Here is a 22,230-nt window from a genome sequence, read left to right on the forward strand (position 1 = left end):
CCTGAGCAGGTGGGAACGGGGACAGTAGCAGGTAAGGGTTACCTGGGCGTTCTGCAATGGGTCCATCTTCCTTTTCCAGCACGTAGGACAAGGAGATAGAATTGAAGAACACTAGAACTGGAAGGGACCTTGAGAGGTCCTCGAGTCCAGTCCCCTGCCCGCACGGCAGGACCAAACACCATGGGGACTGTCCCTGACAGGTGTTCGTCTCACCTGCTGTTAAATATCTCCAATGCAGGAGATTTCACAACCTCCCTGGGCAGTTTATTCACCTGCTTAACCACCCAGACAGGAAGCTTTTCCTAATGTCCAACCTGAATCTCCCTTGCTGCAGTTTAAGCCCATTGCTCCTTGTCCTATCCTCAGAAGCCAAAGAGACCAATTTTCCTCCCTCCTCCTTGTAACACCCCTTTAGGTACTTGATACCCGCTGTCCTGTCCCCTCTCAGTCTTCTCTTTTCCAGACTAAACAAGCCCATCTCTTTCAGTCGGGAGAGCACAGGCTGTGATGCCGTAGGTCTTGCTTGCTGCTAGGCAGGGCTAGGACGGGTGTCTTCAGCTATCACCTAAGTGAAGTCATAGCTGCTGGCGTGGATATAAGTACATCTCCCGGGTGCCTAAGCATGAGCAGCAAAAGCAGGGGTGGCCGGCTGGCTTGAGTCTTCTGTTTCCAGCACAGGGACTTTGCAAATGGCCTCCAGGGGCTCGAGGGGGAGCAGAGCCTGGCTCACAGCTATGAAGCGTGAGAAGCAGATGGGCGCTGACACAAGCCCACCTCCCCTAGCGTGGATGGATGCAAGAGAAGACACATGCTGGCGGGTCCTGACAGGCAGAAAAGGCACCCAAACTTGCCTGGAAGCAGAGGCACGTGACGAGCCCTGACTCGCACACAGGCTGACATATACTTGGATCCCAAAGAGCAGACAGGAGCCGACCCGGGCTAACGTGCACAGACGTGCCATTAAGAGAGGACACCTGCACACCTAGTCGTGCACAGCACAGAAAACACGACACTGAAGCGTGCGCAGGAGCTGATATCAGACAGATGGGCCCTGGCGAGCATGCAAACAATGCCCAGAGACATGCCGTGATGGGCACACGACATGCGAGCTGGGGTGGGGGGACAGACAAGGACCCAAACACGGTCAGACGTGCCGGAGCAGACAGCTCATAGGCTGACGAGCAGTTCAGAGCCCATTTATTGAGGGTTATTGGGGGAGATCGTACACACACTGAGAGCGATGTCTGGCTGGCATGAAAGCAAGGTGGTCTCTGGACCCGGGGCAGCAGCTGACAGCTTAGGTGAGGTTGGCGGGTTTGTGCAGCTGAGCTGCCACCTATCTACCAGGGGGCTTCCACTCGCTGGCCCTATGCAAGGTGTGCTCTGGACAGGGCTGGACAGTGCTTGGGGGAGCCAGGCCATGCAGGGATTGCTGCTTGTGAAGTGGCAGCTCTCAGTGGGAGCAGGGTTTGGGCCATTGTAACTGGCATCACAGGGGGTTTCTCCTTCCCCCCGGGAGGAAATGGGGATCTGTCCGGATCTTCTTCCCACTTCCTTGCATGGGGCTTTGTCCAGGCCTGAGCATTGAGAATCACAGAATCACAGGGCTGGAAGGGACCTCAGGAGGTCATGGAGTCCAGCCCCCTGCTTCAAGCAGGATCAACTCCCACTAAGTCATCCCAGACAGGACCTTGTCCAGCCGGGACTTAAAAACCTCGAGGGCTGGAAGCTATTAATGAGAGTGATAAATGCCCCAGTCAGGGAGGGTGCAGCCCCAGCAGCTGGCTGGGAGGCCAGTCCCCACCCAGCCCTTGGCTTCTCTGCCGTGATAGGGGGAAAGTGAGCTCCATGGATCCCAGGGATTTTGTGCCCTGAACACTGGCCAGTCTCTCAGGGCTGTGGCGCTCACACGCAGGGAATCTGCTTCCATACTGAACGGCTATGGCGAGTGACACCCAATAGCTACGTCTCTGCACCTCCTGTGCACAGACAGCAAGGGCCCTGGGGAGCCAAGAGCCCTGCTGGGCTGAGACTGCCCAGACATCATGCACCAGTGATAATAAGAATAGGTAGCCCTCATGCGGCACTAACTAAGGAATCCTTCCAGCGTCCTGCCCTGGCGTAGGGAAGCCCTGTTATCCCCACCGTACACAGGAGTGGGAAGCGTCAGAGGAGAAGAACCCAGGAGTCCTGGCTCCCAGCACCACGCTGGACCCCGATGCCTTTTGGGGCTCCCTCCCCAGGGGGCGTGATGGGGGTGGGCCAAACACCAAGGGGCCTGCGCTGCTCAGTGGCCCTCCCCGCCAGCTGCCAGAGGCTCAGGCGAAGACGGCCGAGTTCTGCCAGTAGGAGTACACCAGGAAGCCAGTGAAGGTACTGTCTGTCTTGATGCTGGAGTAGAAGCCGAAGTAGTCTCCCACCCCCACCTGCACCCACACCTCATCCTCTGGCTCCAGGCGCACCAGGGCGCCGCCCGAGAGCGAGGTGGGCTTGGGCCAGTTGCCGTAGAACTGGAAGAAGGAGGCCACCGAGTGGCCGTTCTTCATGATGTCGAACTGCAGGCTGGTGCGGTACACGGTGGCATGGACGGCGAAGTAGTAGACGCCGGGGATCTCGCAGGTGAACTTGCCGGTGTCGGCGTTGTAGTGGCCCTGCTCGTTGATCAGCACCACGTCAAAGCGGATGGGCTGGTCGGCCAAGGGCGGGGTGCGCGACTCCGAGCGCTTGGCGGTGAAGGCTGAGCGGGGTGCCACCGCGCACTCCCCTTGCGCCCCCTTCTCCCCGTTCAGGCCGTTCATGCCGGGGCTGCCGCTGTCCCCGCGGGGACCTGGCACTCCTGCGGGGGAGGAGAGAGAACATCGCAGGGGACAGTAGAGGGGCCACTCATAACCCGCTGGCTCGGCCTGGCCTGGCCCTTTCTGGAGCTGCTTCGCGAGACACCCCTTGCCGCGGGATCAGTGCCCCAGGCTGCATGTCGTGGGTTCCAAACCCAGCAGACAGGGCCTGCTCAGCTGTACGGCCTGTCATTTATTCCCCTGTGACCCAGCCGTTTTGCACCTGCCCCTTTGGCATGCTGGCTGGCTGGGTAACCCAACTGGCCCAGCTCACAGAGAAGGGAGGAGGGGTGCCTGGAAGGTTGCTGGAGGAGAAGTGCAGCTGCTTCACTTCTAGCTACTTGAGCACAATCAAGATGTGATGTGTGCACTTTAACGAGTTTTCCCGAGGGACACCAGTAACTCGAACGTAAGCCAGCCCCCTGCTTCCCCAGCAGCTGTACTTTTACTCAAGTAACTTTTTGGGTACTTTTCCCACCTCTGCCTCACAGGGGCCTCCTTCACCAGGAGCTGCACCCCATTCCCAGTGCATTCCCCAGCAGGGAGGTCTCCTTACCAGGCTGTCCAATCTCTCCCTTCTCTCCTGGCATCCCAGCAGCTCCGTCCCGTCCGTCCCGTCCATCTCTGCCAGGAAGACCCTGGCTTCCGTGGGTACCGGGGGTCCCCGGGATTCCAGGCTGGCCAGAGCACAGACTGGGGATCTTGTTGTCCTCGATCTGGGTGGCGGTGACGATCAGCCCGAGGAAGAAGAGGAGCTGCTTCATCTCAGCTGCTGAGAAGGGGCTGGGAGTGGAGAGAGCCGTTCTGTCTCCCCAGCCTCCAGCAGGCTGAGAGGGGAAGGAGACAGCTTGGGAGCTCTGGTTAAGGTCTGTGGGCTGTAGATTGCCCTCATGCCACGAGACACGCCTGAGGCTGGGGCCCAGAGATGCCGGGTGCAGGACTAGACGGACCAGTGACGTGGTCGAGGGCAGGAGGTATGGCACACCGGCCCACAAGCCTGGGCAGCCCAGTCTGCTCCTCGCCAGGTATCTGGGAATGGTGGCTAGACGGGCCAGGTGTGTGCGTGAGAGGGAGTTGTATGGAGAGTCTTCTGTGAGCCATGGGGTGCATTCATGGTGTGTTGTGAGCTGGATGCGGAGGGCATCATGGGCTGTGGAGTGTGCATGTCTTGGTTTGCGAGGTGTGTGGGGAGCATCCTGGGGCCTGAGTTGTGGGGTGTGTGGGTGGGTAGCTGAGCTGGGTGGGTTGGGGCTGTGACCTTTGGAGTATATGGCTGTGGGGTGTGTGCGTGTGTTGTGGGCTGGGGTTGTTAGGTTGTATGTTGTGTGTGGAGGGGATGTCACAGGTTGTGAGCTTTGCGGTGTATTTGTGTTGCGGATGTGGGTTGTGTTATGGGCTGTGGTTCGTGGGAGATTTTGGGTTGAGTGCGGTGTGGGCTGTGAGCTGGGGGATGTGTTTGTGTTGTGGGTGTGAACTGTGGAGGGTGGGAGCAGCAGTGGGGCGTGATCTGAGGGGTGTGCAGGTGGGTGTGGGGCATGCTGGGGGCTGTGTGGGGGTGTGTGGGTCGTTTTGGGTTGGGTGTATTGAGGGCTGTCAGCTGTGGGGCGTGTGAGTGATTGTGGGTTAGGTGTGTTATAGGCTGTGAGCCGTGGAGTGTGTTGGGGTGTGGTGTGTGTGGAGGTTTGTGAGCTGTTGTGTGTGTGGGTGGGTGTGTGGAGGGCTGTGAGTTGTGGAGTGTGGTGTGTGTGGAGGGCTGTGAGCCGTGGTGTGTGTTGGGGTGTGGTGTGTGTGGAGGTTTGTGAGCTGTTGTGTGTGTTGGGGTGCGGTGTGTGTGTGTGGGTGTGGTGTGTGGAGGGCTGTGAGCCGTGGAGTGTGTTGGGGTGTGGTGTGTGTGGAGGTTTGTGAGCTGTTGTGTGTGTTGGGGTGCGGTGTGTGTGGAGGGCTGTGAGTTGTGGAGTGTGGTGTGTGTGGAGGGCTGTGAGCCGTGGAGTGTGTTGGGGTGTGGTGTGGGTGGGTGGGTGCATGGAGGGCTGTGAGTTGTGGAGTGTGGTGTGGGTGCGTAGAGGGCTGTGCTGAGGAACACATCTGTGCCCTGCCCTCTTGGGGTCCCTTTGCCTCCCCGCTCCCCCCCGCGCTCTGAGTCCCCAGCTTGCATTTGCTCAGATGCTGGTGACAGCTGTGCTCCGATGCTCCCCTCTCCGGGGCAGGAGGCCGGGGCCCTTTCTGCCTTACGGGGTGTCCCCAGGGGTTGAATCACCACTCCCAGGGACAGGGGTGCAGGCGTGAGTTCTACGGGGCCAAAGGATGTGCCCGGCCTTGGGTCAGGCTCTACCAAAGTTTGGGGCCTGGGCTTGCCCCGGCTCTGCCTGTCCCCCCTGTGCCGTTTTAAAGGCCCCCAGTCTCTCCAATCTGTCCCAGCACCTGCACCCAGCACCCCGACTCCATCCTGGAGCTGACACCCCTCACTGTCCCTCCCACAGCCTGCACCCCTCCCCTCCCCCACCCAAACTCCCTCCCAGAGCCTTAGGTGGGTGGGGTTGGATGGGGGAGGGGTGCCGATTCTGTTCCCCAAGGCTGTGATGTGCGGGAACACCCCCCCCAGCCTCTGCCTGCCTTCCCAGCACAGCCAGAACCCAGCCCGTGGGGCTGCCCCTGCCTGCCAGGCCAGTAACAACCCTGCCCCCCTGGCTCCTGGTCCTCCAGCAGGGCTGCTCTCCAACTCGCTTTCGCCTGGGCCTCCCTTGCGTTACCCCACACAGGCTTCCCCTGGCCTGGCCCAGATGAGCGGGGCTCCCCGGGGAGGGGACTGGGAAGGGGGGCAGGTCTCTCCCCTTTTGGGCTCCTGCCGGCAACTTTCTCCCAGTAAAATGGAAAGAAGGAAAACAGATCCCGCCGCTGGAATGTGTCACGGCTGCAGCCAGGAGCCAGCTGAGCTCCCGGGCCCAGCCATTGCTCAGGGAAATCCCAGGCCCCTCTGGTGCCTGTGGCCACACAGCCAGCTTGGTGAGGAGCAGATGGAGCTGGTGAACTTCACTTACTGGGTCTCCCGGCTCTCTTGCTGCGCCTGCTTTCGGTCCCTTTCTTCTGTGAGCTCTTCCTGTCCACTCCAGCTCCGGCTGTCTTTCCCCCGCCCTTCCCCTCCTTGTCTCTCCTCCCAAGCGCCGAAGGAAATCAGTGATTTCCAGAGACAGCCAAGAGCTACAAGCCGAGGGGAAAAATATCCCAGTGTCGGAAATGCTGTAACCAGTAGGGGGAGAGATGGAGGTGAAACCCCCCTTAACCCGTAGTCCGGCAGGAGCCGCCGAGGGCAATGGCGGAACAGGGAAGCGGAGGGTGAAGGAGGCCACTGGCATCCTCTGCATCAAAGGAGTAGCCATGAATGTGTCCGCTCCCGGCACTGGGGAAGTGCAGGCCTGTCTGTGCCGTGGGGAGAGCTCGCCGTGCCAGAGCCGGCCTGCCTCATTTGTGTGGTGATTTCTCTGGGCGGCGTGGAGCCCAGTGTCAGGGCTGGGGAAAAGAAGGGGAATGCGAGGCCGGCAGAGCCCCACGGCTGTTTGAGGGGAGCACCGGGGTGCCTGGGCCATGCAGGTGTTTTGCAGAAGGTCTTGGAGGAGAACGCTGGGAGCCAAGCCGCACAGCAGGGGCAGAGTAAAGGGCATGAGGGCTGCTGCGATTCGGTGCTGGTTAGTGGAGGAATGAGGCACCAACTGTTGCACCCACGGGCCCCACGTGCACCAGACGCTGAGTGTGCCCGTTTGTGCCGAGTGTCATGCCGCACATACGAGCAGCAAGCCCACACGGGATACACAAACATGACTGACCAACACCTCTAAAATCACGGGCCCTGCGCACGTACCCACGAACACACGTGCCAGGCAGCCATCAGCACGACACGCAGGCTGGTGTCGCACCCTTGCTGGCGCAGCACCCAACGCTCTCCAGTACCGAGTGAAACACAGCGGCCAAAGCCTGGCCGTGCCAGGGGCCTTGCAAGACCCTTTATGTGGCCTATGTTCGCTTTTCTGTCTTTCAGCTCCTGGGTGGCTGCAGGTTTCTCCTTGGACAGCAAGCGAGCTGGATGGACAGCAGCAACACTAGGAACCCTGCGACGTGCCTGATCCCCACAGCCTGGAGCTTTCCGCCTGAAGGCTGGCGATAAAGCCCCCATTCCCCTGTCCCTCCATGGCTTTCGAGTACGCTGTGCTACGGGAGCTGCGGCTGATCCATGAGTGCCTGCAAGCCCCGGGGCTAGGCCACAGCCAGCTCTGCAGAGGGATGTGGAGAAGCAATGCTGGGAATAGCTGAAATACCAGGGCCACCACGGTGGGGGCGTGTGCAGCTGGTGCAGGAGACAAGGCGCCCGAGGTAAGCCTCTGAAACTCTTATTTAACTCAGTTCAGCCCTGAGCAGAGCACAAGGGGCTCGTGCCCCAGCTCTGTTTGGCATGAGGATGCAGGAAGGGGTCCCTGGGCCCAGGGGAAATTCTTGGGGACACCGACAGGCAGAGGGCTGTGTGCCCTGTGAGTTTGTGACTCTCCTTGGAGCTGCCCCTGGGGGAGATGTCCTCTTCTCCCGGAAGTCCCACTCCCCTCTGGCAGGAGTTAACCTCAGCGATAGGCTGTGCTGGTCTTGTGCTTTCAGTCATACCCGGGCCCTCACAGCCCTCCTGGAAGGCAGATCACCCTCAGCAACCTCGCTTTACAGCTGGGTAGACTGAGGCAGTGGGCTGTTACATGATTTACCCAGCCAGGCTGCGGCAGAGCTGGGCACAGACCCCTGAAGTCCCAGGCCTGCTCTTGCTCTAACTGCTCGGTAACACTGCCTCCTTTTGGCAGAGGCGAGGGACTCAACGGGCCTTGTCGACTGTTGAGCTCTTAAAGCAAAAGGCAGCCCCTCTGGGTACCAAGAACACCCAGTGGGGACGGTCCATCTGCCTGATTTCACCAGCCCTGACTCCAGTAACACGCCCTCATGGATCCCGAGGAGTAAATCAGTGACGAATTCTCTCGCCCCCGCTACTGCCAGCGCAGGGTTTTGCTCTGGTGGGCTTGTTACCCCAGGTGGTTCCTTACTTGGGCTTCTTCGTGAGCAGTGACTTGAGCACAAAGAGGGTTTGAAAGTGGTGGGAGGGGTGTTTTCGGGATGGACGGTCTCCACACAGGTGCACTTCCGTAGAGTTTTTGACCCCTCCCATGCTTACTCCCAGTCAGTTCAGAAAACACTCCCCAATTCATGAGCTTTCTGCCCTGCCCCTTGACACACCCCATGCTCCCATTCTTCTGCCCCGCACCAGAGTATGCTGCAGGTTCCACTCAGGAATCGGCCACCCAGAGGCAACAGAGGGCAATGGAAAGCGCGCAAACGCTACTGGAAATCATGTCCGTTCTCAGACATCTATTGCTTTAGTATTGGTATTGTCGCTGAAGTGTTGTCGGCAACAGTCCAAGCGCTGCCAAACAAAGAGAGGGGTAGAGCCCCCCTCTGCCCCACTGTCCTCCCTCGGAAGTGGGACGGGCTGGCTTGGAAAAGCAGCGTGGGGCGGTTTTCTGGCAACAAGGCGCTGTTGCCATGTACACAGGCAGCTGGAGGTGCTGAGCTGTTGGGGGAGACATGGGCCTATCTCCAGTGCTGTACGGGAGTGGGGGGAGCAGTGATGTTATGAGCTGGGCTGGGCTGGGCCGGGGGGTCCCCGGGAGGTGAGCTTTAGGCTGGGCAGGCGAAGGCCGGGGAGGGAGAAGCGATACAGTTATAGCTTGGCATCTGGGTGCCTGAGCACCATGTGCTTGGGGTGGTCACGACTCGGTGCCTGGCTGTGTGCTTGTGGCAGGTGTGAGAGGGGCCAGGCTCCCACCTTGGTGGCACGGTTCCCTATTGCAGCACGCTCATGGGAGAGGGGCCAGGTGCACTCACATCTTGGTACGGGGCTCCCAGGTGCGGCTGCGCACTGGTGAGGTGTGGCGGGGAGCACAGTCATGTCTCCGTGCCAGGGTTTCCAGGCACTGGGCACTACTGGGCGTGGGGCGGGACGTGGCATGTGGTCATATCTCGGTGCAGGGCTTCCAGGTGCTGCTGAGCACTAGTGTGTGCGAGGGGGGGAAAGGCAGTGATGTCCTAGTGCCAGAGTTTCCAGGCACCGTGCACCATTGAGGGTGGAATGTGGGCACATCTCCGTGCGGCGCTCCCAGGTACTGCTGAGCACTAGAGGGGGTGAGATACGGTCACATCTTGGCGCTGGGTTCCCAGGTGCTGTGCACGAGCGGGCGGGAGCCCTACTCTGAGCCTAACTCCTCTGTGTGCTTCTGAGCTGAGATCCCCAGCCGAGCGGGTGGCAGCCCAGGGGTGGTGTTCAGCCAGCCACATTGGCCTGCGAAGCCTCCCAGTCGACGGGACACCCGCAGGCTGTCTTTGGCCAGGAGAAGCTTGTTTGTGGCTTTGTGGCACAGCCAGCCTCAGTGGCCGGCGGTCAGGAGTCAGGCCAGGATTCTTCACCCAGCTGGCAGCTCCAGCCTTCTGCCCTTCCCTGGCTCTGCAGCAGGATCCACCACCCACTTCCTGGGGTTGCTGGAGAGCTCCTCCCACCCTCTCCAGCTTGGGTGGGGGTCAGAAATCACAGTGAGTGTGGGGAATTCCTCCCCTGTTTTCTCGGTGAGAGGGGCCCAGACCTATGCAGAGCCAGGAAGCCCTTCCACCCACCCCTGAAATGGGAGGGATTTGGATAGCAAAGGGGACAAGATCTTATCCTCTGGGCTTTCTGATCTTCCCAACAATCTCAGCCCTGCCCTGCCGAGAGCCATGTCTGCCCCAGAGAGACAAGGGCTCTTATCTCACTCCCTAGCTCCTCGTCCACAGACCCCTTAGGACTCTGTTTCCAGTGGCCCACCCAGGCCAGGCATAGGACTTTCTGGGTTCTGCTCCTGGCCTGGCCCCTGCAGGCAAATAACACCCCCACCCCGTGCCTCAGTTTCCGCAGTGCTGACATGGGTGTACAATTGACCTGCCCCCTCAGGAGGCTGTGAGGCCAGCTTAGTCTTTGAAAGGTTGGAGTTGCTGAGTCTTGCAGCTGTTTGTTAGACACACACAGCCATGCCAAGTGGGACACAGTGCGCTGGGTCTTGCCTTAGCCCATGTGTGTGCACGGTGAGCTAGTTAACACTTCCACTTGTGGACAAGTGGCATTCGGCCAAGGCAGAAAGACAGCTGTGTGGCGCCGGGCCAGCAAAGCCCCCAGCTGCCCAGGTGAGATGCCACGTTAGAGGCGTGGGTACCAGATGCGTGTGACACTGGAGATGGTACTGTTTCTAAGGTGCTTTTTGTTCTTCATCTACCTAGGTCCTTCCATGGCCCTGCATCACTACAGGGCCTGACACTCCCCCGTGTAGCTGTGGTTTGGCCCTCAGAACACCCAGTGGGTAAGGTAGTAGCATTGCCTCCATTTTACAGATGGGGAACTCTGAGTTGTGACAGAATTTTTGTTTTTTTCTTTTCTCCGAGGCATGTAGGAAGTCTGTGGCAGAGCTGGGGGCTGAACTCCACTCTCCTGAGTCCCAGACCCAGTCCGCAAAAGCAGCCTTCCCCCTGCAACAGGCCAGGTATTAACACAGCGCTGGGTCTCACCCTGCACCAAGCAGGAGGTGGGCGAGAGGCAATGGTGTGACAAAGGGGAGTGTGTGAGAATTTTATTCCCCCCTGGTTAGGTTGCATGTGTTTCCTGCTGTCCTGTGGTAACCCAAGGTGGGTGCCTCGGTTTCCCTAGGCACGGCCTGAGTGTATAGTGGTGAGAAGCGTTTTGGTGTAATGATTTCTCTCATGCAGACAATGGCCCTCCCTGTGCTGTGTAACCCAGGTCCCCAGGTGACACCTTTCTTCCCTGGGAAACAGGACAAAGGTGGAAGCAGGGGCCTAGCTGGTCGGAATTGGAACTGGGCTGTTGAGTGGGGCAGTCTGGTCTGGCTGGAGAGGGAAGACGGGGGTCCAGGCCCTGGCTCAGGGACCACCTCGGGGCCCCTCTCCCTGAGATGGATTGTACTGGCGGCTTCTGGTTCCTGTGCTGACAAGTCTGTTATCCGCCGTGTCCCTGTCACCCCGTAACCCTCCCTGCTGAGTGAGAATCACCTCTGCCTCCGTGACATTTGGCCACACAGACATCAGGACAAAGAGGGTGGGGACCCTGGGGGGCCCTTATGTTGGAGGTGGTGGGTACCGCTCCTGGGTTGAACAGCTCGGCGCTGTCACCTTGCTGCAGGAAGTAGACTGTGGGGGCAGGAGGGTGGGGGGCGCGGCAGAGAGGGCAGAGGGTCCCCTTCCTCTCTGCTAGGAGTTGTGGGGGTGGGAGATGAGAAGGCGGCACAGGTTGGCTGACCCCAGGGCTGAGGCCAAGGTGCTGTGGCTGTACAATGGGGGGATCCCAGCCCAGCAGCCCGTGCTGTAGGCCTGCTCTGGCGGCTCTCTCGGGGGACTGTTCAGAGGGGACCCCACGGGGAGTTAAGGGGCAGCAGTCTCCCAGTGGGTGGTTTCGTCTCCGGCACCTTTATTGGGGGCTGCTGAGCCCCACGGCCTCTCCAGGGGTCGGCCTAGCTCGGAGGCAGGGCCGCATCCTCCTCACCTCGCGCCCCTGGCGCGGCCGCCCCCTCCTGGCTTGAAGCACTCGCCAGGGTCGCTGGAGTCCGGGAGGACGTCGCACTTGATGGGCCAGTCGAGGCTGAGGAGGCTGAGGGCGGGCTGGCACCGCTGCTGTGCCGTCAGGCACACGGCCCGGCAGGGCTGCAGGACGCCCCCGGCCGGCGTGCACCAGGGCACAAAGAGGCTGCAGATCAGCAAGCGCAGGTGCTGGTAGCAGGAGAGCCCCATCAGGGTCTGGGAGGAGAAGGGAGCAGTGAGCCCCGTTGCTGGCAGCCTCTTTATGGTCCATCACCCCGAGTCCCCTCCTCCCTCCCAAGCAAATTCTCCACCCACCCCCAGCCCACTCGCTTCCCACTGAGGGTGGGGGTGTCCCACTTGGCTGGCCCCCCCTCCCCGCCGGGCAGCACAGCTCCCCCCTCAGCCCCTGGGCTGGGCTCACCTTGTAATCTTGAAGCATGGCTGCAGCTGCCTGCTGGTCCGGGATGGTCAGCCAGATGTTGGGGAAGGAGGTGGTGGTGTAGTTCAGGCCCAAACACATCTCCACTTGGATTGGCTGGCAGGAGGATGCTGTGGGAGGAGAGGAGGAGGAAGGCCAGTGGGATGGAAGGTGACTGAGCCGGGGAGCAGGGAGGTGCCCTTGTTAGGACTTTGGTGAAATGGGGTGTCCGGCTGGAGATGCTGTTCGCAGGACCTCTGGGCTCCGCAACCTGGATGCCAGCCGAGTAGGTGGCTGAGCTGAGGGTCACACCGGAGTGTAGGGACAGATGTTCCCTGGGCGCTGGGCTGAGAGCCACCCAGCTCCACCTGACACTGTCGGATTCAGCCCCCCACCCCATCGGCCAAGCGGTGCTGGTTGCGGGAGCTGGGCTGAGCTGGGGCTCTTACTCACCGATGCTGGGAGGCAAGACGCCCGTGCAGTTGATTTCATCGCTGCCGCCTGGGCAGTCGTGCCAGCCATCGCAGAGCACCTCTAGCACCTGGCACTCCCCGGTTGGGCAGGAGAACTCCGCAGGGCTGCATGTTTCTGGGGGGCGAGCAGCCAGAAAGGTGTCAGTACGATCAGGTAACCACCCGAGTACGGTGATGGGGTGATGCAGTCGTGGGCTGCCGGGGAACTACGGTAAGGGAAGCATGGACCCGAACACCTGTTAGCAGCCGGGCACTAATTCCAATGGCCGGTGTCCAGTGAAACAGCCGTGGTCACTGGAGCAGATCCCCAGGTGCACAGTGCTATCCTACAGTGACTGAGTGTCCACCCGCCGGGCGAGCTACAGCGGCAGCAGTTCCCCTCTTCCCTGGGCTGGCGTCACTTTCCAGACAGGCAAGCCTGGGCCTCTGTTCCCATCTGCCTTCAGGGCAACTGCACTGGCCGGGGCCAAGTCCCCCTGGGCAACAGGGTGGCAAATGGAGAGGGCAAAGGAGCAGGCTCTCTGGGTTGTCACTTCAGATTTCTGGGCTCTGGTGCTTTCTGTTCAGCCCGGGGAGGGATGAGATCACTTCGGTCTCAGCTGCAGGCGGCTCATTGCTGAGAAGCGCCAGGGTGTCCGGCCAGCCCAGGGTCAGCCCCTCAGAGCTGTTTTACCCCCTCGAGCAAAGCTCCCCTGGGATCAGCCTGAAGGAGCAGCACTGCCGTGGGGGGAGGTTGATGGTGTGGGGGAGATGGGTTCATCCCACAACAACCGAGAGCCAGGCTGCTTTCGCTGTATGTGATGCCCCGCTCGGAGCTGGCGAGGAACCCACGGCTGTGCAGCGCCCTGGGGAGAGCACATGGGGTCAGCTCGGCAGGGGCTGCTGTGCCGCCCAGCTGGAGCAAGACTCGGCTGGCGGGGAAGGTGCGTGGGAGACCCAGGTACTTACTTTCTGTGGCGTTCCGGGCCCGGTAGGTGGCAAAGAACCCGTCATCCGCCACGCCCTCGTCTGCCATGAACAAGACGGTCATGACGTGCCGGGAGGAGGTCAGGGCAGGGGGCAGCTGGGAGCCACAGAACCTGCGGGGAAAGGCACTGTGAGGGGAGTGAGAGGGCTGGGCAGGGAGAGAGAGAGATGAAGATAAAGGCGAGTGAGATGGAGGGGTGGGGGAATAAGAGAGCAGCAGAGATGGAGACCGGGGATGGACAAGATATGGGAGGCTCTGGCTGGCCAGTGCCAAATGCCCCCTCCCTGTGCAGCCCCGCAGCGTGTGCCGACTACTGGCTAGTGCCTTGGGTGGGCACTGACTGGCACGGGGGAGGCTGGGGTGCCCTTTCCCAGCTGTTCCACCCACCCCTCCTTCGCAGAGCACCTGGGGATGGGTGGCGGCTGGGAGCCAGCTAGTGCTGGGTCTGGGGGAGGCCAGGCGTGGGTCTCCCCAGCGCTGGCGCAGGAGGCACTCAGTCAGGCAGGGAGAGGTGGCGGTGCGAGGCAGCCCTGCTCCCCCTCTTTCCTCCAGTCCCCTGCACCCAGCTGCAGCTTGCTAGGTTGCAAGCGTGCGGACCTGCCCAGGAGGCTGGGGGCATCCACGCCGGCACTGTCGTGCACCTCCACAACATCAAAGGTGCAGTCCGCCGCCGGCTCCAAGCTGAAGTTGTGGAACCGCAGGTCGATCACGTGGCCCACGGGGACAGCAATCTGCCAGAGACACAGCTGACAGAGAGCCGCACCCGTCAGCCTGCGCCGGACACCCCTCACCCAGTCTGGCTGGGGAACTGCCAGCTGGGCGCAGGCTGGGAGGGATGGCACAGGAATTATTCCATGGTAATTTGCATGAAGCGGGCGTGCCTCAGTTTCCCCGGCAGGGTGTGTGGTTATCGAAGTGGTGGGAAAAGGTTGTGCCCCCTTTTGCAGAGACCCAGAGATCCAGCTGTGTCTGGCACCTCGCGGCCTGGGGCCCCTTGCCCACAGAGATGCCCAGAAGACAATGGCCCCCCGCAACTGCATGGACGTTTGGCACCGACAGGGGTGTGACCAGCAGGGGAACAAGCACAGAGGACCGAGCAGGGACCAGGTAGGGTGCTTCAATAGGGGCTGCTGGGAGGGAAGGAGCCATGCCCAGACTGGGTCTCCAAAGGGGTCAGAGGGTGCTGGAGTGGGCACAGATTCATTGTGCTATTACTTTCTCTGCATGTCAGCCGGGGGACTGTCTGTGGTGTGTTCCCGACATCCAGTAAACCGGCTGGGCCAGTGCAAGCGGAATCGCTGCCCTTCCTGAGGGGCACGGTCCCCCCAGGAGCACTCGCTGCAGGGAGCTCGCCGTAGGGCAGGATGATGGCTCCAAGGTTCAGTCCTGGTGACTGTGGAAGCCAAGTGGCTTATCCCAACATTGTTACAGGCTGGGGACCGGCTGGCTCAGCAGCAGTACAATGGAAAGGGACCTTGGGGTTATGGTGGCTGAAAGGCTGGATATGAGTAAACAGTGTGCCCTTGTAGCCAAGAAGGCTAATTGCATACTAGGGTGCATTAGGAGGAGCATTTTGAGCAGATCTAGAGAAGTTGTTCCCCTCTGTTTGCAATGGTGAGGCCACATCTGGAGTATTGTGTCCAGTTTTGGGCCCCTGGTATAAAAAGGATGTGGATGTGCTGGAGCAGGTTCAGCAGAGCACAATGAAAATGATTAAGGGGCTGGAGCACATGGCCTATGAGGAGAAGCTGCGGGATTTGGGCCTATTGAGTTTACAGAAGAGAAGACTAAAGGGTGATTTAGTAGCATCCTTCAACTTCCTGAAGAGGGGCTGTGAAGGGGAGGGTGAGAAGCTGTTCAGTGTTGTCAGACAGCACAACAAGGAGCAATGGTCTGAAGTTACAAAGGGAGAGGTGTAGGCTGGATATTAGGAAAAACTACTTCACCAGCAGAGTGGAGAGGCACTGGAATGCATTGCCGAGAGAGGTGTTGGAATCTCCAGCCCTGGAGGTTTTTGTGTCCCAGCTTGACAAGGTCTAGGCTGGGATGGTTTAGTTGGGGTTGATCCTGCTTGAAGCAGAGGGCTGGACGAAATGACCTCCTGAGGTCCCTTCCAGCCCTAGGATTCTATGACTGTGTGTGTCCCTGAAGGGGGAATGCCCCACAGAAGGGCTCCTCCCAGAGCAGTGTGCCTGATGCGTGGTGGGGGCATGAAATCACTGCTTGCCTCCGGATGGGAGGCTGGAAGTCCCCATGCTGCTGGGGCGTGGACAGCAGAGGGGCGATCTGACCCTCTCCACCTCCCCCGTCCTCCGTAGACCTGGCTTCTCCTTTCTGGCTGCACAGCGGTTGTCCCTTGCCCTGAGTGCCAGCTGACCCTGTGTCACACCTCCCTGCAGCCTCCACCCCTTCTCACTCTTGCTGCCCCCGGCTGCTGCCCCTCACCTGCTGGTGCGGGTAGGGCTGGGGATAGTTGGGGGTGGAGAAGTGCCCCTCCAAGCCGGTCAGCGACCCACCGCATTCTGGAAGGGGAGAGAGAGGCCACAGGGCCAGAGCTCTGCTTTTACCCAGCTGCACCTGCTGGTTGGGCCTCCCGTCCTGCACCCCACGGGCGCTCCCCGTTTCCACCCCACACTGCCCGGCAGCCTGGCTTCCCAGGGGCCCCCTCCCTGCAGCCCGGGGACAAGACCATTTCCGCCTGTCCTGGGGAGGGATTTGCTCTCTCCCTCTGTTTGCAATTCCCAATCCCACCCCACGCAGCCCCCACTCTATGGGCCTTCCCTCCCCCAGCCCTGCTCATGCCTCCCAGTTCTGACCCACAGCATCCCCTGGCTTGCCAGGCCTGGACCTCACCTACCCCACCACGGTGAGCTGCTGTCATTGGCCTGGCCGCCTGCTGGCCAGCTGTGCCCAAGTCCTGACCCCGATACCCCACTGTGCGGCCAGTCCAGAGCCTCACCCCGCTGAGCCATGCTGTGCCATCCCTGGCCCGGCCACCCCCCTCTCCAGCCCGGCCACCCCAGCTCTGAGCCGAGCTGGCGGCCGCCCGCAGCCCGCACCATTGTGTGTCAGGCTGCAGTTGGCTTCGTCGCTCTTGTCCGTACAGTCGGGGAAGCTGTCGCAGACGAAGGCCAGGTGGAGGCAGCGCCCCTGGTCGCAGAAGAACTCGTCCCAGGCACAGCTCCCTAGGAAGGATGGAGGGGCCAGGAAGCCAGGCGGCTGCAGAAAGCCAGCGCGGCGCAGGCCTGGGAACCTGGCAATGCCCCTTTCTCAGCAGCCGCCTGCCCAGGGCCGGTGCCCCTTCCCCTGGGGCTTCAACTGCTTGAAAGCCTGCGGGGCCAGCTCTGAACAGCTGTCTTACAGAGCCCCCTCCCCCCCACCCGCCATGCCAAGGCCTCAGCGGGACCCCTCCCTCTCGCGGGCACACGCCCCAGGCTCTGCGCCTGTTTGCCCCCCTTTCCTGCAGGCTGAGGGAGAGACCAGGTGTCCCAGCCTTGGGCAGAGCTCGGGGCAGGGGTAGGGCAGCCCTGGGCTGCACTCACTGTTGCTGGGCGCAATGGCGCGGAAGTGGGCGGTGAACCCCGGCGCCCCCACGCTGTTGTCCGAGACGAAGGTGACGCGCAGCCCGTTGGAGTTGGTGTTGATGGTCGGGGGGGCCACGTCCCCACAAAACCTGCAGTGAGCAGCAAGCGGGTGCAGCCGGGGGCCCCAGCGGTGGGCAGGGAGCAGAAGGGGGCACCTGGGTGTGGATCTGGGGCTGGGGGGCAGCAGCGGAGCACAGGACAGCCCCACTGGGCTCCCTCCACTCCACCCTGCTGCGCTGCTCTGCAGGGAGAGCCCACAGGCCCAGGCCAGGGCTCCCCTTTGGGCCCAAGGGCAGAGGGGGCAAACTTTGCTCTTGCAGGTGGTAGCTGATTCCCACAGCCCCGCTGTGCCAGCTCCCCTCCACCCAGTTCCACCCATGCCCCCACCCTGACCCACGGCCCCGCCGTGCCAGCTCCCCTCCACCCAGTTCCACCCATGCCCCCACCCTGACCCACGGCCCCGCCGTGCCAGCTCCCCTCCACCCAGTTCCACCCATGCCCCCACCCTGACCCACGGCCCCGCCGTGCCAGCCCCCCTCCACCCAGTTCCACCCATGCCCCCACCCTGACCCACGTCCCCGCTGTGCCAGCTCCCCTCCACCCAGTTCCACCCATGCCCCCACCCTGACCCACGGCCCCATGTGCTGGGCTCCTGTGATGGTGGCACAAAGCCCACCCTGGAGAGGAAGGGCCCAGCTGGAGGGAGGTTTAAAGGGCCAGAGGGGCTTAGGCAGGTCTCTGGTGGGAAATGGCCAGCCAAGACTGGCAAGAGCCTGGGGCAGAGCAGAAGTCTGGTTTGTGATTAACTTCTGGGGGGGGCGGGGCTGGGGCCTGGGCTACCCCACGTGCTCCAGAAGAGGGGCCAGCAAGAGGCACTTTCCCCCTGGGCAAGAATCCAGCCAGGGGAGCCCCTGACTGGCCCAGTGCCCAAGTCCCCAAATCCCCAAGCTGAGGGGACTGGGCGATTTCTCGGCATGGGTCTCTTTGGGGCTCCCCAGGAAGGCGGGGCTGGGCATGTGAGACCCAGCTGGGGTGTGAGGCTGTGCTTCACCTCGTCGGCCAGCAGCTCCCTACCTGGCAGTCCCTCCCCAAGGGGAGCCACTGTCCGCCCCCTGCTCCTCGTACAGCTCCACCCGGTCAAAGAGGCACCCCCGCGTGCCTTCCATGCTGAGAGACTCGATCCTCAGCTGGATAGTCAGCCCCTCTTCCACCTGGATGCGCCAGATGCACAGGGTGTTGGGCGGGTAGGGGACGGGGTACCCGGGGGAGCTGAAGGAGCCCTCAGGGCCCTGCAGGGTCCCCCCACAGGCTGCACAAGGAGACAAGACACACCGGAGAGGGAGGTGTTATGGTGGGTTTTGCCAGGAGAGGTTCTTGCCCCACATCTGCCTGGGGGTAGCTGGTGAGTGGGAGCCCCCCCCCCCCGGTGCCCCCAGCCTGGCAGGGGCTGTGGGGTGGGGCAAAGGACCCTTTCTGTGCCCCCAGCCTGGGGGGGGCAGCTGTGGGGTGGGGGAAGGGCCCCTCTCTGTGCCCCAGCCTGGGGGGAGCTGTGGGGGGGGTTGGAGGACTGTGCTCGTCCTAGTCAGACACAGGAGTGGGGGAGATCCCCTCTCCTAGCTGCTCCCCGTGCTGGGCTTACGTGGGGCTAGTCAGGGAGGTGAGGATGGGGCTCCCTGTACTGTCCTGGTGCCAGAGGGTGCGGCTGAGGGGCTGGTGCCCTCCTGTGGACAGCAGGCTGGGGTAGGTCTCTGGGTGCCCTGCCTGGGGAGGGGGCTGCGAGCAGGCGCCCAGCACTCACTGGGCTCTGGCGTCGTGGCTGGGCGTGGCGGCGCTCTCGGTGGCGCCGTGGCCGTGGGCTCGGCCGGGCCAGCAGGGGTGGTGGCGGCCTCTTCCCGGTGGCGGGCGGATGCAGTCGCTGAGGAAGGTGTGGCCGAGCGCCAGGACTGCTGCTCTGCTTCCACAGGGAGAGCCAAGGGCAGGGCTCAGGCACTGGCCCCGGGTGTGGTGCGAGGACCAGACGCTGGGGGAGCCCCAGGCTGCAGCTGTCCCCTCTCCTCGGCACTGAGCTCTCCCCAGCCCACCTGTGGGGGCCTCAGAGCTGGAGGAGGGGGGAATCCTGCCTCTGCCCCCAGCTGGATCACGGGGAGCCAGGGTGGGGTGAGGGTAGCAGCAGCCAAGGCCCGCTGGGTCCCCCAGCACGTGCTCCCAGCCCCTCGGCGTTGAAGGCTTTGCGGGCAGGGAAGGCTGGAGCTGGGTCAGGCAGCCCCCACCCGCCCCCTGCCCAGTACTCACGGGAGAGGACGATCCCCAGCAGCAAGGCGATGAGCAGCAGGAGCAAGGTGCTCATCAGCGCCATGCACAGCCAGGAGAACTTGCAGTCTGGCCTGTGCTTCCGGCCCACCCTGCTCCAGAGCGGCTGGCCTGCGGGGAGAGCTCTGCGTTCCACGTGGGGTCACTGGGGAGCAGGCCCGAGGGCCCCTCCTTCATAGACCCTGGGGGAGAGGCCGGGGGGGGGCCCAGCACCATGCTAAGGGCAGGGCGATAGGATCCCCGTGGCTGGAGGAGCTGGGGAGGGGATTCTGGTGGGAGATGTGGCTCTGGGGACTAGCCCAGGACCCCTGCAGCCAAGGGAGCAATGCTGCACCTTGGGGTACCCAATCCCCTGGCCCTGGCGCTGTGTGGGGTGAGGCCTCGGGGTTGCTGCTCACACTCAGGCGCTTGTGGTACACGCAGTGCAACTGGAGGGCCTGGAGTGAGCTGCAGAGGGGCACAGGGCCCACTCCTTGGCATGCATAGAGTGCAGGGAGCCCCAGCTTGAGGGCTGCTCCCTCACTAGCAAAGCAGGAGACCCCAGGGGTCTGCTCGGCCCATCTCCCCCTGGCTGGAGGCTCCCCCATCTCTCCTCACTGTCCTCCACGGGCCGCCCACTCAGCAGTGCTAACGGGTGCTCTGGCCCCTGGGCAGCTGGTACCGAGGCCATCCCAGGGGGATGCAGCTCCCCTCCTGTTCTCCCCCTCTGTCTGGTGCTGGTGCGGGGCAGGGGGCGCGCAGCCAGCCCCCTCGCTCTCGGGCTCGAAGATGGGATTGCAAAACTCCATCTGCAAGACACAGAGCAGGTGCGCGGGGGCTGAGCAAGGGACATGAGTGCAGTGTGGGGCTGCAGGGGGGCGCTGGGCTGCTTGTTAATGGGGGTCCGGGCTGGTAATGTCCGTTAGGGAAGCAGGAGTGTGCCAGGGGATGGCGCTGGGTGCAGGGGCATAGCCCAGGGAGAGCTCAGCAGGAGCTACAGGGGGAGAGTGTGTTTCTGCCCCAGGCAAAGCAGAGCAGGTGAAATGAGATCAATCAACCTCATCTACTGCCCCAGGAGGGGAGGGGAGGGGAGCAGGGTGAATGGGAGATGAAGTTCAGGTGCCAGGAGGAGGGGCTGGCCAGAGGGGCGAAGCTGTGAGCAGACAGGCTGCAGGTGCTGACAGGGAGATAGGGCAGTCAACTGGGGGAGTCCAGGGCAATAGCCATGGGGCCTGGGAGCAACCAGCCTGTACCTGTTGGACTTGGGGCCCCTGGGCTGGAGCTTGGGGCAGTGGGCAGGGCTGGTTCCCCTTCCCTGCTGCGGGGAAAGTGGTACAGGGCCTGGCCTTGGAGCTGGAAGGCCTGGAGCGGCCCTGGGACAGTGGATCCAGGAGGAAAGGGCTGAGTCAGAGAAAGCAGCGTGAGCCCGGAGAACCAGAGGGTACAGCACGAGCCGCTGTCAGAGCGGAGCGTTGGACCAGAAAGGGGTGAGGCCCTAAGGTGAGTGATGAACCCCTGCTGGGGGCTGGCACCAGGAGAGGGGCTGCATAGCAAGCAGTGGTGCAGGTCACTTGGCCCTAGGGGCTCAGGGCTTGGGAGGGGACTCTGCCCCTGGGGGCAGGGCTGTGACAGGCCAAGACCCCTTGTAGCTCCCGGTCCAGCAGCACCTACCGCCGTCCCTACCTTACTCTGCTCCAGCCTCTCGGGGCACAGCGCGATTTCAGTGAAGTCCTTCATGGTGGGGGGTGGCTGCTGGCAGGGTCTGGCTAGAACTCCGCCCCTGTCCTCTGGATCAGGGGGACCCCGGCTTCCTCCCATGGCCCCTGTGCCACGGGCATGGTAGCTCCTGCTCACCGTGACAGACGACCAGGGTTCAGTCTTTCCCCAGGCCGGCCTGAGTGGCTCTTGCAGGGCTGGGGCTGGGCCCTGGGAGCCTGAGCAGGTGAGCCCTGCTGCAGGGAATGGAAATGGACTGGGCTTTGAGGGCAGGAAAGACGCTTGGGAGTGAAAGAATTCTAAAAGCCTTAAACAAACCCCAAGGCACTTACCCCCCCCACCCCTTAATCCAACTCAGCTGACGATCTTGAGGTCACATCCCCTGGCCTGGCAAAAAAGGCCTCTTAAAGGGCCAGCTCTCTCTGCTGCTCCCCAGTGGCTCAGGCAGCCAGATTGGGGATGCACGGCGGGGTCCCCTGCCAAGCGGGTGTGATGATCTGCCTTGCCTCTGCCGTGTTGCGTGGGGTTGGTGCTGTGGGCTGGGAAGCAGCTGCCGTGCTCCTCCCCAGAAGTGGTGACGCTGGCGCTGTTGCGGTGGCAAGTGCCCCAGTATTCACCCCTTGCGTCACTGTGGTAACCCTGGTGCCCAATAGGCCGTGGGAGGGAATCCTCTGAAAACGAGTAACTCGGGTATCAAAACTTTGTGTGCTGTTCTGGAGTCCCCCGCAGGAGGCTGGCCTGTGCTCAGGATGCCACCGCCTGCCTGGGCTAAGGTGCTGGCGGGCGTCCGGGTAGAAAGGAACGGGGTCACTTGTGCTGTGCGCCAGCTGAGGTCAGTAGGGCCCTCAGAACATCAGGGGGAGATGGCGCAAACCAGAGGGAGAGGCCCTTCAACAAACAAGAAGGGCAAGGAGCATGGTGCCCCGTAACCACTCAGCTCCACGCTGCCTCCTCCGCGTCTGGGAGAAACTTTGCTTTCCAGGGGACCATCAGCAGAGGCCAACCCAAGGGTTCACTGGAGCATAAAAGGGGCAGAGACCCCCACATGATGTTGACCAAGGGACTTTCAGGCTTCCGGGAGAGGACTTAACCAAGCCTGGCTGGAAGGCGGGGTGGGGTGAGACTCTCTTAAACCAAGCTGGCCTGTTAGACTTTAGCTGCAAGCACTTGTGACATTGAGCTGGGCATTTGCTCTCGTCTGCTGCTTGCATTCACTGCATCCTACCTCTGTTTTTTGGTTTTAACCCCAAACACCCGGCGCTGTGGGGAAGGAGCTCCTGTCTGAGCCACAAGCTGAATGCTGGGGAAACCC

General features: G+C 62.1%; 3 protein-coding genes across 4 annotated transcripts in view; 1 reads left to right on the plus strand and 2 right to left on the minus strand.

The window, feature by feature from the left end:
* Positions 1–14,749, plus strand: part of RNF26 (ring finger protein 26) — a 35,083-nt gene extending 20,334 nt beyond the window's left edge. The window contains exons 2-3 of the transcript XR_012642559.1: positions 6,868–7,199; positions 14,277–14,749. The gene's annotated coding sequence lies outside the window, so the exon portion shown is untranslated. The remainder of the gene's footprint in view (positions 1–6,867; positions 7,200–14,276) is intronic.
* C1QTNF5 (C1q and TNF related 5) lies at positions 1,165–6,002 on the minus strand. Of its 2 annotated transcripts, none has more exons than XM_074976944.1 (3): positions 5,873–6,002; positions 3,391–3,617; positions 1,165–2,836 (listed from the first exon to the last, which is right to left on the minus strand). In XM_074976944.1, exons 2-3 carry the CDS (start codon positions 3,596–3,598, stop codon positions 2,319–2,321), a joined length of 726 nt encoding a protein of 241 aa, XP_074833045.1. In that variant the 5' UTR covers positions 3,599–3,617; positions 5,873–6,002; the 3' UTR covers positions 1,165–2,318. The 2 variants fall into 2 exon arrangements, with proteins under 2 accessions (XP_074833045.1, XP_074833044.1); XM_074976943.1 differs by having other exon boundaries at positions 3,391–3,661; positions 5,873–5,954.
* On the minus strand, positions 11,421–20,939 carry MFRP (membrane frizzled-related protein). The gene is made up of 13 exons (XM_074976734.1): positions 20,886–20,939; positions 19,885–20,011; positions 19,206–19,334; positions 18,712–18,867; positions 17,988–18,222; positions 16,872–17,002; positions 16,389–16,514; positions 15,775–15,851; positions 13,927–14,075; positions 13,134–13,441; positions 12,343–12,477; positions 11,893–12,020; positions 11,421–11,687 (listed from the first exon to the last, which is right to left on the minus strand). Exons 1-13 carry the CDS (start codon positions 20,937–20,939, stop codon positions 11,433–11,435), a joined length of 2,010 nt encoding a protein of 669 aa, XP_074832835.1. The 3' UTR covers positions 11,421–11,432.
* Between the last annotated feature and the right edge of the window lie 1,291 nt (positions 20,940–22,230).

This window comes from Carettochelys insculpta, chromosome 25, assembly GCF_033958435.1.
Source record: "Carettochelys insculpta isolate YL-2023 chromosome 25, ASM3395843v1, whole genome shotgun sequence".
Classification (NCBI taxonomy): Eukaryota; Metazoa; Chordata; order Testudines; family Carettochelyidae; genus Carettochelys; species Carettochelys insculpta.